Source organism: Biomphalaria glabrata, chromosome 14 (genome assembly GCF_947242115.1).
Source record: "Biomphalaria glabrata chromosome 14, xgBioGlab47.1, whole genome shotgun sequence".
Lineage (NCBI taxonomy): Eukaryota > Metazoa > Mollusca > Gastropoda > Planorbidae > Biomphalaria > Biomphalaria glabrata.
Genome location: NC_074724.1, coordinates 25,914,324 through 25,930,880, shown reverse-complemented (window position 1 = coordinate 25,930,880; position 16,557 = coordinate 25,914,324). Strand labels below are relative to the sequence as shown.

At 40.8% G+C, this 16,557-nt stretch overlaps 1 protein-coding gene across 5 annotated transcripts in view; it reads right to left on the bottom strand.

Moving 5' to 3' along the window:
- The window catches only part of LOC106060663 (vitamin D3 receptor B-like), a 127,637-nt gene that overhangs the window by 35,958 nt on the left and 75,122 nt on the right, over positions 1 to 16,557 (bottom strand). For 2 of the 5 annotated variants that reach the window (XM_056009353.1, XM_056009355.1), the window contains exon 2: positions 13,673 to 13,708. The exons of 1 other annotated variant lie outside the window; for it this stretch is intronic. In XM_056009353.1, the coding sequence (XP_055865328.1) occupies positions 13,673 to 13,708 (36 nt within the window). Of the gene's footprint in view, positions 1 to 5,636; positions 6,235 to 13,672; positions 13,709 to 16,557 lie in introns of those variants that run through there. 2 more of the 5 variants (XM_056009352.1, XM_056009356.1) reach the window with 2 other exon arrangements.

Sequence of the window (16,557 nt, the reverse complement as noted above, 5' to 3'; positions counted from 1 at the left end):
CCAATAAGGCGTCCTTCGTATTTAGTTTGTCTATGCCAGTCATCTCTTCCAATCTTCTTCTTTTATTGCTTATAGAACGTAAACCGAATCCTGAAAATCAGCAGTGCAATCAAAGAGAAGATAACTTTTAGAGAAGAGTTAAAATGTCCCTTAGTCTACAATCCAAGACCCCCACAAATGTAATTGAAGTAGAAAAGGCGGCCAGCTGAAGTAAGTCTACCGCTGGTTTAAATCCCCACAACATCTGACACCCAGGAAGCATGAGACAAACTTCACGTGGCCCAGTGAAAGGGCGCTATTACTGACTCTCCAATGGATTCATTTCATTCATACTTCGTGTACGCAAGTCAAGACTGCATTGAGAAAACTAATTGCATTTCTCGAGAGGCAAGCGTTGAGCGTTCTCTGTGCATGGCTGAGGAAATGTTGGATTAGGCTGGAGGGTTGGGGGTTAGGGTGGGGGGGAACAGGCTGAAATGAAAGTAAAATGTAATCAATCTTTACATCAGTAGCTTTGTTTTGTGTGTGTGTGTGTGTGTGTGGGAAGAGAAAGAGTGGGGGTAGACAATCTATTGTACAACAAAGAGCCAACAAATCGTTCCTAGTGTTGAGTCCAGTACGCCCACTCTGTTCTAACAGTACACGGGAATGGAAGGAGAGTGAACGTCTCCAGCTGACCTGAGAATAGATCGAGCTTGTTCAGTGGCAGACAGAATGGATCTTCTAGACTAGAACACCACACGACATGATTGTTCAGTGGCAGACAGAATGGATCTTCTAGACTAGAACACCACACGACATGATTGTTCAGTGGCAGACAGAATGGATCTTCTAGACTAGAACACCACACGACATGATTGTTCAGAAGAAAAAAATTGCTTTAAAAAAAAACAACAAAAAAAAAAACACATCTTTTTCTCAGCTTTTACTGGGAATTGATTTTTTTGTTTAGTTTGTTTTCAATGCTTTCAAAAAGGATATTAAAAGAAAAAAAAACTATAAAAATCTTAACACTCTTGCTAAAATCCCCAAATTCAGAATCCCAGCCATCTCCAAGGTTCGAACCCAGGACCCAAGGTTCAGAAACCAAGCGCTTAACCACTCAGCCCTAGCGGCACCCCCCCCCCTTTCCCGTGTCACAATTACAGAAACTAATTTTATCCATCTTATAAATCGGTGACGTCAGAGTTGAACACGAGACTTGCCATCGTTGTCTTGTCTCAGTGCAGAGTTAGTGAAGAGTTAGATCAGAGCAGAAACTTTATGTCCAAACAGTCACGTTTTGTTTTTTTAAAAAAAGGGCATGCTTGTAAAACTTTTTTCATAGGATAAAAACTACAACTTGTTTTTTTTCTCTTTCGTCTCCCTGCATCTCTCGTAGACAAAGTCACAGATGCAACAAGAATATGGCACAATGATCAACGATTCCTACATGGCCAAATCTTGAAACGCTAATCTAAATCCAAAATAAAACGAGTACTGCATGCATGTAAAGCTTCAGACACCCAAAAAACAAAAAAAAACGTCCTTCTTGTGTTGCGTGCTACTGTAAACAAGTTTTGAAAACACTTCAAAGTCGTAACGTTTTTTTTCCCCCCTCCATTCACCAACTCAACGGACTCGATCAGGTACTTGGCGTTTTATGGACACTTCACAATTGGGTTAGCCAGGGGTTGTCTGCACTTGTCACAGCAGAGAACTACAAGCTTAGAGAAAGACACTTGAATACTAAGAAGACCGAAACGTCTGGTCTATTGCACTTTAGATGATTCATGGCTTAAGTTCTCCTTGCTCCAGTCTCAAAATAAGTCGATTTACAATGTGCCTAAGTAATTAGGATTTCAGAATCAAAAGGTGTCCTAATTTTAACAGCGCGAGAGCTTACTAAAAGCAGAGGCGTCATGTACATATAGATACAAGAAGGAGATCGAAATTTATGAGATATTTATATATATATATATATATATATGAATAATGTGATTTTCGAGGAGAGTTGTTTGTTAAGGACATTCAAAAAAAAATGAATGTTATTATGTACTAGCCTAAAGCTCCTGCAGTACGGCAGGGGATGGAAGCGGGCATCGAACCCAGGACCACAGTGATCACAGTCCGCAGCGCATGCCACACAGCCAAGAGAGAAACCAAGTCCTTCTAAATATCCCACGTGGATCACTTCATGTATGGTTCAGGCTTTCAGTTTTTTTCTTTCCAGCGGACAATCCTGCAGCCATTCCTATTCCCAGCCATTCGATGTCACCCTTTTCTAAATAACACTAGCTACCCAAGAGAAAGAAGAAGAGAAAAAAGCAGAACGGAACAGTTAGACTTCCAACATTTCTAGGAACAAAAAAATGAAGCATAAGATGAATACAATTTTTTTTCAAACATTAAAGAACAAGGTAAATAATGTATTAGAGGCCTACATAAATGTATCAACGACGTACATAAAAGTAGTAGCGACGTACATAAATGTATTAGCGACGTACATAAATGTATTAGCGACGTACATAAATGTAGAAGCGACGTACATAAATGTAGTAGCGACGTACATAAATGTAGTAGCGACGTACATAAATGTAGTAGCGGTGGGTTTTGGTGTTGAACAGAATTTGAGAACTTCCTGTGCACTCATATATAATTATGTTGTTGTTCTCCGGCACAGACACAGCATCCCAGAATGCACTCTTACATAAAAAGTCTCGGGAGAACTCACGCGGTCTCATCGATTGAGCATTTCAAGCGGGTATGTCATTTGTAGATATTTTCAGCATCAAGATAAATAGGAAACAATGAACCGGGGGCTGTTCTGTAGGGTGGTGGTGTATGGGCCAATGACGACCATTGTGGTAGCGGTGTCTGTAGGGTGATGAGGGCGGTACTCAATATGGTTGTGTTTCTATGAGGTTTAGATCACTATGGACTGTGATGCATGGTAAATACGGTAATGGCTAGTTTAATTGTGGTCTATATGGTTGAAGTAGTAAATATGGAGATGCTTGATTTGGTAGTGGTATATGAGGTGAAAGTAAGTAAAGTTCCCCTTTCAGACCTTGCGATCTATAGGGCAGATGATATAAAGGTCATCTGTTTCTGTGGCCTGCGGTTAAAGAGGGTGTTATGTGGCCTTTACTTTTCCCCAACTAATGTCAGGTACCCATTAGAGCTGGGTGGACTCAGAGGCGCTCGAAGATCCCGAAATTAAAACCCCCAGTCTTCACCGGAATTCGAATCCCGACCCCGGTTCAGAAGCAAAGCGCTTTACTTCTCAGCGCCTCCTATGTGGTGGCGGTAGTAAGTACGAAATGGTTGAGTTCGTGATGGTCTATGTGGTTGCAGAAGTAAGTATGGTGACTGCTGAGGTGGTGGTGGCCTATAGGCTTGTAAGTAAGTATGGAGATGGGTGAGTGGTCAGTGTGTGATGGTTGAGTTGGTAGTGGTCTTTACGGTGGCGGTAGTATATATGGTGATGGCAGATTTGATGGAGGTCTGTGTGGTTGCAATCAATATACATAATATGACACACATGGGGACTAACCATGTTACGGCAGTTAGAAATGGTCTCTATGCATGTAATGACAGCACTGATAATTACCTATATTGACAGAGATCATAACAATGACCCGATTCCCTACTGGCTTTAACATATCCAAACTTAAAGACAGTGACAGGGTCACACGAGCATTAAGTTGGCCAATCGTGCTCCTTCTGTTAAATGTTCCAGTCTGTTTATACACTGCTCGTCCGCTGCCGTTTAAATTTCAAAACCAACATATCTGCCCAGAACAACACGAGGCTGGGAGAGATGTCGAGCGGTGGGGCGAGGTCAATAGTTGACTGTCTCTGGTGTGAGAAGGTGGGACTAAATACCAGAGAATGGGGCGCGTGGGAAACACGAGAAACAATAAGTCTAGGGAGAACTAGGAGAAAGAGAGAGTCTGAGGGGGAGTCTAAGGGAGAGAGATCTATGAGAAAGAGAAATGAACATAAAACAAGCAAGAGAAAAAAAAAGATTAGTTTAAAAAGAAAAAAAAAAGATTACTTTAAAAAGAAAAAAAAAGATCACTTTAAAAAGAAAAAAAAAAGCTTATCTAAAGGAAAGAACTGCAAAGTATTGCTTTTTATCTGAAAAGGGCATGGTTTAGCTCCTTTTTTTCTTTGCTATAAAAAAACAAATTTATTAATTAGTACGAATTGATTATCTAATTGGGTTTTTTTTCTTGTTAATCGACTTTGAATAATTATGCAAAATTGCAATGTTCAAACTTCTTACCAAACAGACAGACAGAGTCCGTTGACATAAGCTTTGTAAAAAAGTGGACATAGCTAGACTCTACCAGAAACAGATGTAGATCTTTAAAAAGAAAAAAAAAAAAAGACTAGAAATGATTTTTGTAAAGGGAAGGTGGCAACTTCGTGTCTCCTAAACCGTTTCAGTAGAATCGAATGTGTTGTTGTTTATGTCACCTTTCCAAACAGTAAAGGTTTTCAAACGTTATAGTTGTTTATCCATCTATTGCGATCTCTAGGGCAGATGATGGAAAGGTCATCTGCTATTTAGCAACTGACATAATGGTAGATTTAACGGGACAGAAAAAGAAAAATTAGGCCGAAAGCTCTTCGGCATTCGATCATTAAAATGTTCCTATACATTTATATTCTCACTACAAAAACTCAGACCTTACTGCAAATAGCTTGAAGTGTTTCATTTCTAACACTAATTAGATAAGATCTGTCAATGATATAATTGTGTGTTTTATATATATTTTCTACAGTCAACTCAAGCAGTCCTACAACTCCTATGAAATCCCCCCCCCTTCCCTACTGTCGTATAAACGTTGAACTATTATTTCACCATACATTCTAAGAAGGGGAGAGCGCGTTGGCTGAGTTGTTAGCGATTGGCTTCCGAACCGGAGGTCCTGGATTCGAATCTCCGTGAAGACAGAGATTTTGATTCCGGGATTTTTTTCAGGGCGCCCCTGAGTCCACCCAACTCTAATGCGTTCCTGACTTTAGTTGGTGAAAGTAAAAGCGGTTAGTCGTTATGCTGGCCACACGACACCCTGCTCTTTAACCGTTGTCTAAAGAAACTGATGCCCTATAGATTGTCTGAAAGGGGAACTTTTTAACTTTACATTCTAAGATTCTAAGAATGCAATATTGAATACTAGCTATATGTTTTTGACCCGGCTTTGCTCGGGCTTCTTATTCTGTTGTTGTTGTTGTTTTGTTTTGTTCAATAATGAAAGACATTTATGCTGTTTTATAATTAAAATCTATGTCAAGGTGCCTCACTGATCTGAATCAAGTAAACTATCTTGTTGTGGGGTAACTACATATCCTAAGATCACCGCTTATTGACGATCATGCCAAGTTTCATGAAGATTGGTCAAATGGTGTAGATTTGTATGTAGTATATATATATATATACTCCTACTCCTTACATTTTACTTTATATATTAGATTTTAAAGTATCCAGCATTATCCATTCTAACCAGGTCGCCTAATAATCTCAAACTAATTTCAAACTCAAGGCGAGAAATAAAATAGACAAAAAATGGAGATGGAAAAATAAATAAATAATATTTTTAAAATGTATAATTTATAAAAAAAAAAAAAAAAAAAAAAAAACTTACTGCAATATAAATAGGCATTGATCTAAACAAGAACAGAGTTGAGCGGTTCTTTCCCCGGAGTAGCGTCTTGTCTAACGTCCACTGGTTCACATAGAAGACAACTGCACCAACACACACAGAACAATGGGAAAATATCCGGAAAAAAACCAACAAAGAACACCGCTCACAGAAGAATCTAAATTGAACCTATTCGCAACAATGCCTCCACAGGTACTGCACAGAGAGCCAGGGCGGCTGACATTACAATAGGTTGAATAAGGCCTGGTCGCTTGTTGTTGCGTCTGGATGGGGAGGACTGGCTCGACCACGCGACGTTACATCACAGCACGACTAGGTCCACGCGACTTTATCAACTTCCTAAATATCACAACAAACGGTGGAAGAAACAAAAATGCACTATTTCAATCATTTCAGCGCCTTGATCTGAGAGGGTGTCAGCCTGCCCCACCACCTCCCACACTTCGCCCCTACAACACCACTGTATCATCTCACAACCCCTCTCTCTTTCTCTCTCTCTCGTTCATAGCCATCGGGGACAACGCGATTTCCTCAAGGTCACATTGCCAGCGAAACCCAGCGAGCGTCTCTCTCTCTCTCTCACACACACTCCCCCCCCCCCGGTCTTGTCTCATTAAGCCAGACCGGGACCTCTTTAGTAATTTTTTTTGAAGCGGACATTATTATGTTAATCAACGATACTATAACGTCATCAATAAGAGAGGAGTGCAAGTACACTGTGTGTGTGTGAGAGAGAGAGAGAAGGAGAAAGGAGACATTTTCTATATTTCAAACACGCAAAATCGCTTTTGCGTAGATTTCATTATCCAGGCTGACAAAAAATTTGGTTCTTGCCCCCAGCCGTCCCCTTCTCTCTCTCTCTCTCTCTCCTGGTACCACTCATCTGCACTTTACTACAAGTACAAATTGTTGGGTTGAAAAACAACGTCAAGTCTGCGTGTGTGTGTGTGTGCGTGCGAGTGTGATATATGCATTACAGTTGCTTCGCTCCGCCCTGTTCCCTTCACGTGACCGTGTAGCCGCGCACCGCCATAACACCTTACGTCAAGGCGAACACAAACATGTATTACACCGAGGTGGTCATCGGAGGCGTGTCCCAGGCCTTGTCCCAAGGTGGGGGGGGGGGGGGGGGGGCCACGACGGGTGTTCCAATGAAACAAACAGAGGGAGTGCCCACTTGGTGCACCTGGTGTGATTTCACGATGCAAAGATGTTGCACCTAATGTGTTCAATAAACAACCGATACAGCTGTTGTGCATCGCTCACTTTGTCTTTACACAGGGTCACAGACGATACAATACGTAAACATCAGATATGTTGCAATTACCCTCCCCCCCCCCCCATTCAGACCTAACGATAGGGCAGATGAGATAAAGGTCATTGGTTTCAGTCCCACGGTTAACGAGGATGTCATGTGGCCAGCACAATGGCCACCCGCCTTTACCTTTCCCAAAATTAATGTCAGAAACCCATTTGAGTTGGGTGGTCTCATGGACGCCCAGAAAAATCACAAAATTTAAAACTAAAGTGTTCATCGGGATTCGAACCCGATGTCCCTCGGTTCGGAAGCCAAGCGCTTTACCACTCAGCCACCAAGTCCCCGTTATGTTACAAGCCGATAAAATAAACTAATGTAACTTTCGGTAAAAATTCAGTTACGTTAGACTACATTTCTTAGACTAGAGAGGATTACGGACTTAGATGAATGGTGGGTGCTTATTGGAAAGAATTGAACACCCCCACAAAGAATTAGGCTACGTGGTCAGAAGATTTCTACAATGGGGTTATTCCGTTTCTCTAACCTACTTTAAGTCACGTGGTTATAATCTTACAGGGACAAGAATCCTGTACATCTACTGCTGTTGCTGTCGAGATTAACTGATGCAATAATGTCTACCACGTGTTGATTCTAGGTTATTTAGAGTATAAATCTTGACTAATTCTCGATGTAGCCTAAGTCGACTAGAATGGCCTAGATCTCTAGCAGAGATTACTTGAATAACGTACTAAATGAATAGATGACATTCTAGATCTAGAAGATGCACTTAAACAGTTACATCAGTTATTGAACTATTGTAAACAAATGTTTCTTCATTAAAGATGTATAGATCTCGAGTAGTTTAGACTAGTTTGTTACAATTCAAGTAACAATGAAATCAATGAGGCAACAAATGTAAACAACACTACCACGTGACGTGAAAGAAATTCTGAACAACCGCGTTAAGGGCAGTAACATTAGATACTATGGAAAGGTCTCTCGCTTCATCGGGTATCACAGCTACAACTACCAAAAGCCTGCTGCGTGGCTCTGGGATAGCTGAAGAGCAAGAGGCCAGTATGAAAGAAGTTCATCGATAATAAAGTTAACAGTATACCCTGCCGAGAGGATTGTGACTACTGACCTGGCAGACACTTTCGAGGCACTAAGCTTCCCTAATTTGATTCTCGTTACCTATCAAGAGGGCAGTACTGCTGCAGACCTGACACAGCACCAGAAAATTCCTCAGTGGACACTTGTAAGAAGACAACAATGAATTTAGTGTCCATCTAACGAAGCTATAAAACCTGGCAGTGCCAGAACATTAAAATTAGTTCATTTTCTGTATATTAAAGTGAAATTTGTGTTCTTCTAAAGAAGCTCGACCTTGGCAGTGCCAAAGAGTCAACATTTGTTCATTTCTACAATAATAACAATCATAATAATCACAACGAATCTCCATAAGGATCAATAACGCAGTTTTAGTCTTAGCTTTAATAAGGAATGTTATTCTTTTTTTTTAAAGAATTTTGAGTACCTTTCTAAATCTTCATCCCAATGTCGGGTGTAGCCGGTGGAGAAAATGAAGTTGTATACATCATCTCCAGGCTGGTTAAGAGATAAAGCGGCGTGAGACTGGAGCCAAATGCCGCGACAGAGCTACACAACCATAGCTGTATGTGAACACATGTACACACACACACACATACACTCACACCTCAACACTTCCAACGATTATCATATTGCTGTGGTAGTGGTGTTTTTTTTTTTAAGTTCTTACTCGGGCAGGTTCAGTAACACACACACACACACACACACACACACACATGGTAAGTGATCTCTGCTTACAGCAAGCTATCGCCATTTTGTTTTATATTTCCTACACCCCCTCCACACATACTTTAGAAGTTTACATACAAAGTGAAAAATAGACGTGACTGCTATATTTAAAACACATTCCCTGGTCGCGCAAGAGTGCAGGCTGCTTAGGGGAGATCACCAGTGTTGGCAAATGACTTTTTTTTTTCCTTTCTGACTATTCACAACAGGGGGAAAGCGGACAAAAAAAAATGTACCGTATTTAAAAAAAGGAGGGGGGGTGTGCAGAAATCATAGAACGTCAGAACAATGTTCTACCGGGCATGTTACTAACGAGTGAAAGGCGTGTTGCAGTGGCGTGCCTCCACACACAGTTTACTTGGGCCTGTTTGGAATCATGAGTTATAGATTTGCTGACGTACCAAAAACCCATATCCAGATTGGCTGTTTTAACATAGATCTGTATCATCTCATCCATCCCATGGAGGGCCCAGGCCTGCTTTAGCACATCTCTCCATTCTAATCTATCCTGGGCTTTACGTCTCCATGCTTGGACTTTTAGCTGTTGGAGATCTGTCTCTACATCATCAAGTCACCGTACTCGTGGTCTGCCTGCCTTTTGAGTTTTGCCAGTGAACAATCTTTGCTCCTTTATTCTCTAGCATTCTTTCGTTGTGACCTGCCCCAATGTAATCTGTTCCTTTTTATTTCCGACAATACGGAGAGGTCTTCATCTAGCTGGTATATTTCTTGGTTGGTGCGAATCCTCCATCCTGTTTCCTCATGTATGGCACCATAGATCTGAAGACACGGTTGGAATCATATAGATTGGTTGTGGTACCATACATCTATAAACCTGCTTGGAATCATGAGTTATATATTGACTGCTATATCATAGATTTATATCCGTGGCTGTAATCACGAGCTATAGATCTGATTCTGTACCATAGATCTATATCCGTGGTTGTAATCTCGAGTTAAAAGTTTTGCTGCTGTACCATAGACGTATGTCCGCTTTAAAATCATGGTCTTAGCTGACATTGAAATATGCCAAGACGCTTGACTAGATCTCGTAAAATCTTGAATATCAATGTCAAAATCAGAACAACTAATCATAACCTAGGCACAGAAGGCCTCCATCTAAAACGCTGTGGATCCTTTCACCCATGCCCGTTAGCGCTGAAACAGCTTGAGATCGAGTCTATTTCCTCTCTGATCTTAGTATTCCTAACCCTTATTGACCCTAGCGTGCTGAAACTGAAGTGCGTAGGGTAGGCACCATAGGCGCTTCCATCGTAGGAGCGATAGGAGGAGCCTGAAAAGAAGTCTGTAGGAGCCGACAACTTAATCTACCAAACCTGAAGAGTGAAAAGTGCACTAACCTGGGTCCCACTGCGACACAACGCTTAAAGTACGGAACTGGAGGGTAACAGTTTTTGCTTAATACACGAGGACATGTCATCGACCAAATTACCACGTCTAAAAGATGTGTGCAAGAAAAAAACATAGACACACACACATACACACAAAGAGAAAAGAGAGAGAACCACGTACAGCTTCAAGGCCAGTTTTCGAGGCAAACAAATAGCAGGCAATTGGCTGCACTGGCCATAGAGGAAATGCACTTTAACACGAGTACTATCGAGGATTAAGACTCGCTTATCTGTCCACCGCAGGTGTGTGTGCGTGTGTGTGTGCGTCCATTGGAGGGTGGGGGGGGTCATCCAGATAAAAGAGTTTCTATGTCATGGTCACATATTTGGTGTAATTGACAAGGAATAGGATACAGGCATGACGGATAACTTTGGACCATGACTGATAACAGCAGGGACTATACGTAGTTTGATATTACGTTAGGCTAGATCTAATGACTGGGCGACTTTTTGAAACTTGGCTGCCCAAATTGCTCGAGGGTTTAGTGGACATTTACAAAAAAAAAATAACAATAGGTGGTCTGGTATGTGAGATGACGTCAATTAAGGGTTAGAGCGAGACCATTCGTTATAGAGCCAATAGCTCGTTGCCACGTCGTACAGACCTGTGACGTGGCAACGAGCTCTTAACTGCTCACAGGTTGTGACGTTTCAGTTCAGTGTTCAGGTCATCTATAACGACTGGTCTCGGTTAGGGTATAAAGGCCGGACCCCCTGCTGTCAAAATTTAAGAGATTGACGTGTTCGCGTCTGTCTGAAAGTTACTTTATGGTGGACACTGCTTTGGTTCGAGTTCAGTCATTCTCAAAAGTGTGCGTTAAACAGCTTCTTGATCTGAAACATTTGGGACGAAGGCACGAAACAAAAGATGGTGAGGGTACGGTGTCTCTGAAGAGAGTGAAACCTAAAAATATCCATCCCACATTTTCTGGTAATGTTACCGTTACATGGTTCACATAGGGAGTACAAAACGGAAATGCATAAAGTGAAACGAAATACCTTTCATATAGCTACTGAAACCCTGGGATTGATATGACATTATATCACTGTAGGTGAAGAAACTTATTGTGTTTCTTTAGATCATGCGCCGTGCTTAAATTAATTAAAAGTTGTGGGAGCTGTCATTTTATCAAGGCATTCCTGCGTCTTCTTCTCATGACCTCGCATCCCAACCAAGCGACGAACACAATACGTCGCTCCTCTGTGACCTGTCAATCTTCGTTGAAGGCGCAGTTAAGGCCGTTGATTCCTGTAGCTAAAAGGTGAAGCAAGTAGCCGTCATCAGGAGCCATCACCCTTCTTTGCATCGACAATTTAATGCGCGTTCAGTGGAGTCTATGGGGGCAGGGTGGCCGAGCGGTCTCGGGTTCGAATCTCGATGCAAAGACGGGGATTTTGAATTTCGGGGACATAGAAACAGATCATCTCGCAAGGTCTGAAACAGGTACTTTACTTTAACTTTTAAGAGGTCACGTCTTCATATAAAAATGTCCAGACTATACCGGGTCAGGAGGCGCGGTGGCTGATCGGTAAAGCGCTGAAATGGGTACCTGACATTAGTTGGGGAAAAGTAAAGGCGGTTGGTCGTTGTGCTGGCCAAATGACACCCTCGTTAACCACAGACATGGATGACCCTAAGGGCCGATGAGGTCTGAAACTTGTTCTTTTGATACCGGGACAAGAACGTTCAGGACTTCACCCTTCAGTCAGCGGAGTTGAAAAGGTACTTTATTATTTTAAAGCCATCTTTAAAAACAACAAAGCGCAATCAGCCGAGATACCCTATCTGAAGCGGTTTATAGAAGAGACAGGCGCAGACAGGTGAAATCAACCAAACGTTAAAAGTACACAACAGGCAGCGGTGTGACCTTGGTTCACACACACACACACGTACACATGACAGCATGTTAAATTGAAAGCTAAACAAAAACAATCCAAACTGAAAGTGCGTCCACCAAACAAATGCTACAACGAGCACGTCAACAAAAGTACGCTAAACATTACCTAATGAACGAGTAGGCCGCTAGCATAGCTACATTGTTCTTCAGGGGGTGCATAACTGTCTAGTACAAAATATGTGTCTCTTATTTCTTTGATACCACATACAAAAAAAGTAAAGAGTAAAAAAAAAATAAATAAATAAAGTTAATACTGCTTAGATGGAAACGAATCAAACAGTAGAAAATACTATAATAGAACTATTTCAGTTCCCTCTAAGCTATCTTACCCTTCTTATCGTCTAATTCTCTATTTGTATATCAACTATATACAGACAAATTAGTCCATTAAAAACTAATTGATTAACTAAATAGTTCACTTTTTATTGATTCCTGTGTGATCATCGATCATGAGTTTGTACGCAAAATTTGATGACGATTGGAATTGTACAAGTGGTCGAAAAATTGATTGCAAAACTCCAAACATGCAAGAGAAAGTAAGCAAGTGAACATAAGCGTTGTTTTAAAAAAGAAATCGATTTAATTGGCGGGGGGGGGGGGTAAGGAGAGATGGAGACTCCTAAACACCTTCGTTGGAGCAACTTTGCTCATGGCTAAGTACGTACGTGTCATGAGAATAGTTGTTTCTGTCTTGTTTTTCATTGGGAATATATTGAAGAATACAATTAGAATAAAAATGAAACGTTTCTAAAGTTCCGTCTATGGGCAATGAAAAACAAAGTCAACAAAAAAAAAATACTTAAAAAAAAAAGCTGATACGAAGTATATTTGTATCAATTAGTTTGGATCAGTCATGTAATTAAGTTTGTAATGAATCTAGACCAACAACTATAAATCTGTGCGATTATTTCACCAAATGTTTTTGCTTAGCGCTATTTCATGCTTTTAACTTTCTGAATACGCTATGATCCTTTCACTTATCTCTAGACAAGTTGAAAAGAATGGGGGGGGGGGGGGGGAGAAAGAAAGAGATATATGGGTAAATTTTACCGTAATCATTTTTTAGAAACAATTTTAAAAAAAAGGGTGGGGGGACCACCCGAATAAGAATTCATGACTCAAGCCTCCTGAAGCCGACATTCTAACCACTCTGCAATTGAGGTGTGTATGGAAATAGAAGATTCTATCTATTGTTTGCTTCAAACTTACTTTAAAGCGGCGATCTATAAAGGGGACTAATTCAGCTTATACCACCACCTCAGTCAAGTACTATTTCTTTTCTTTGTTCGAGATACCAAACAAAATAAGTATTACCAATAGTTTGATTCTTGTGTTGTCAGGTAAAAGAAATAATTGTGCAAAATTTCAGCTTGATCCGAGAATGGGTGTCGGAAAAATAGCGTATACGAACTTTTACCAGACAGGCAGACAGACAGAGTGAGTTGAAAAAAAAAATTAAGAACGCCAATAGGACTGAACTGCCAAAAGTGTAGATCTAATGTTCTCTACAAAACAGTAAGCATGTCTGTGGAGGAACTGAAGCTTTAGTGTAGAAATGAAAACACAAGCGAGTTAACAGAGATCGAGCTTAAAATGCGTACATCTACTTACGCTAGAGGCTTTGTCTGTGTGGAAGTATTTCATGACCTGTGACATACAAAAAAAAAAACAAAAAAGGTTTCGATAAGGTTTGTTTCAATTTAATATTTGGTTACTGTCTTTGATTGCTTTGATACCTGAAGTTAATGGCAAGAGAGACAGCTTGAAGCCAGCATAGAGTTACACAAGTTTACACAACGAACTACGAGGTAAGGGCCTTGTCTCTATGTCATAGGAGGGCCAAGAAGATTATTACACCCTTAATGAATAACTCGGGGACCACTTGAAATTAGATTAACATGATTCAATCCTAGTAGAAGTCGTGACATTGGCACTGAAGTCAATGGTTCGCTCGCAGGCCACAAGCTGGAGCCGGTGGACAAAGAATATTTAAAAAAAAAACGAAGAAAATGTTATTGAAAGAGGGTTGAGCTTTAAAACAAAGGAAGCAAGCGAAATGTGATTGCGATTAAACGCTTTGATGACACTAGTACAGTACAGACTTCTTGTTAATGGTAATACTAGTACAGTGACTATGGAACCCTCATTAGACCCAACTATTTGAACTGGCCTTTGGAAGATATGGAATTCGCTGAGCCCACTTTATCTGCTCGATACTTAGCTGATTTAGAACCAATACAAGTTGGGAGTAAAAACCACATCAACATACCACAACCAGGCAGACATACACACTAGTACACACAGACTAGATCAAGCAGATGAAGGGGTGCTCAGAGAATTCCATATCTTCTAAAGGTCAGTTCAAATAGTTGGCGTCCATTCCCGCTGATTATTTTCTGCATCTAAAGAGGGCCTCATAATCACTGTACAAATATTGTCAGCCAGGACAATCAATGAGTTTTATTCACCGATTCACATGCATGCCTAGATTCACCTACGGATACGCGCAAGACGTAATCATCTTCCTTTTTTTTTGAAGTAACGTCTGTATTTTATAAGATAAGATAACACCAGCAGCCTCATTCTTATTCCAATCGCAAGTTTGACACTGAGCCTTCGTCCCCCTAGCTCATTCCTTACTCATTTCTATCCCTCAAATCTAAACAAGATTTTTTTAAAAATTCATTTGTTGTTTTTCTTATTGATTCTTATGTGTATTTTTCCCAACGATGTCCATGTGCTGAAAACGTTTCAGGAAAAGTACGCATTAATCGATAAGATTGAATTTCTGTCTCCAGACCAACTCTCCCACCCTCTTGTCAGTACTAACCGATAACGGGTCTTGCCAATAGTGTCGGCAGAGTTCGCTCACAGCACATATTAGGCGGACCATGTGGCAAACAAAAGCTGCTCCAGATATACGGCTGGGTTTTAGTCAATCGGAATGGATTTTGTATTTCCCTCGTGTCTGATATGCCATCTCGCGTCTGAAATGTCATTGTGTGTCTGACATATGTCATTGTATGTCTGACATATGTCATTGAATGTGGCATGTCAAAGTTGACTCTGGTCTACGTCGTCGCTGACGGTTGAGTAACACAAGGGAACGGACCTTTTTTCTAGGACAACTAGAGTCAATGATGAACAAAGGAACTGAACAACGTGTAGTAAGATTTGATACAGTGAGCTGACAATATGAGAATGAATTGCGCCACAGACATTGAAGAACTGTTGATTACTTACAGAGCAGCATTAAGTGGAGTCCTAGTTAACACTGAAATAAGAGCAAGCAAAGCCAACAGCTGGTAGTAACAATACAATAAACGATTTTAATTACTTTGAAAGTATTTCAATTATACCTATTCAAATTTCAGATACCCCAAAGCTCCAAATCAATGCTGGACTATTTATTAGCTTCGGACCAAAATACGGACTCTTCATGCACATAGCGGTATCACGAGATTGTGTTGTTTAGTTCAAGACAAGACATTGGACCTCAACACTGACCTGCGATACGCAACCTGTGGGTAGTGGAGACCAATAGCTCGTTGCCACGTCGTACAGCCCTGCGGTGTTGCAGGTCAGTGTTCAGACCTTCTATGACGACTGATCTCGGACGTTGGTCTCGCGTGGCAGCGTCACAAGCCCAACAACGAGCATGTCAAGGGACTTCTATGACGGTCGTATCTCCAGACGGTGCACTAACATGCATGAGTTTTATAAAACTATTCCGATCAAATGTACGAACTCCGGAGACTTTCTGTGGAACGAGCACTTCAAGGGCCACATAGTTTCATTTCAAGAGATTTAGATGTGGCTATCTTTGATTACATTATTACTTCCCTTGGCAATAAAAACAATAAAATAATATAACAAGCATAATAATAATAATGATGATGATGTTGGTGATGAGGTGGTGAATACACAGAAGAAAGAATAAGTAGAATACGCATGATTTAAATTGAAAAATGATACCCTTACACTTTGATTCCTTAGTTTTTAGAAGAAGAAAGGGAAAGTGGTGCATTCTGATCCCCCTGTTCTCTAGGTAAACGTACACACTGTGTCGAGACACACATTCACCGGCCTTGTTCATGCTTTTGGTTTGGAACAGATGTTGGGGGGGGGGGGGTGCAATATCAAAGCATGTAACAGTACAAGGGTATCTCGTATCCTCTCAGGCTCTGTCAGAAAGCAAACAGTTTTTTATTTGGTATGTAAGTAGTCAACTAATCAATTTGTTTGTGGTTTTCATTTAGTGACTGCGCGGCCTACGTCTACATGGCCCAGCCCAATTAGTTCTTTAATATGAATTGCTCCTAATGTCATAAGTAATAAGGCTCGTGTGATGATAATCAGTATGGTACGACAGTTATTTTTGGTTATTGTGGTGGCAAACGAGATAAGTGTGAATATTAACCAGGTTCGTATTATGGTTCACCAGTGTAGGGTGCTAAGGCTAGTGTGTAAATGACAATGAAAAGGATCAAAGCTAA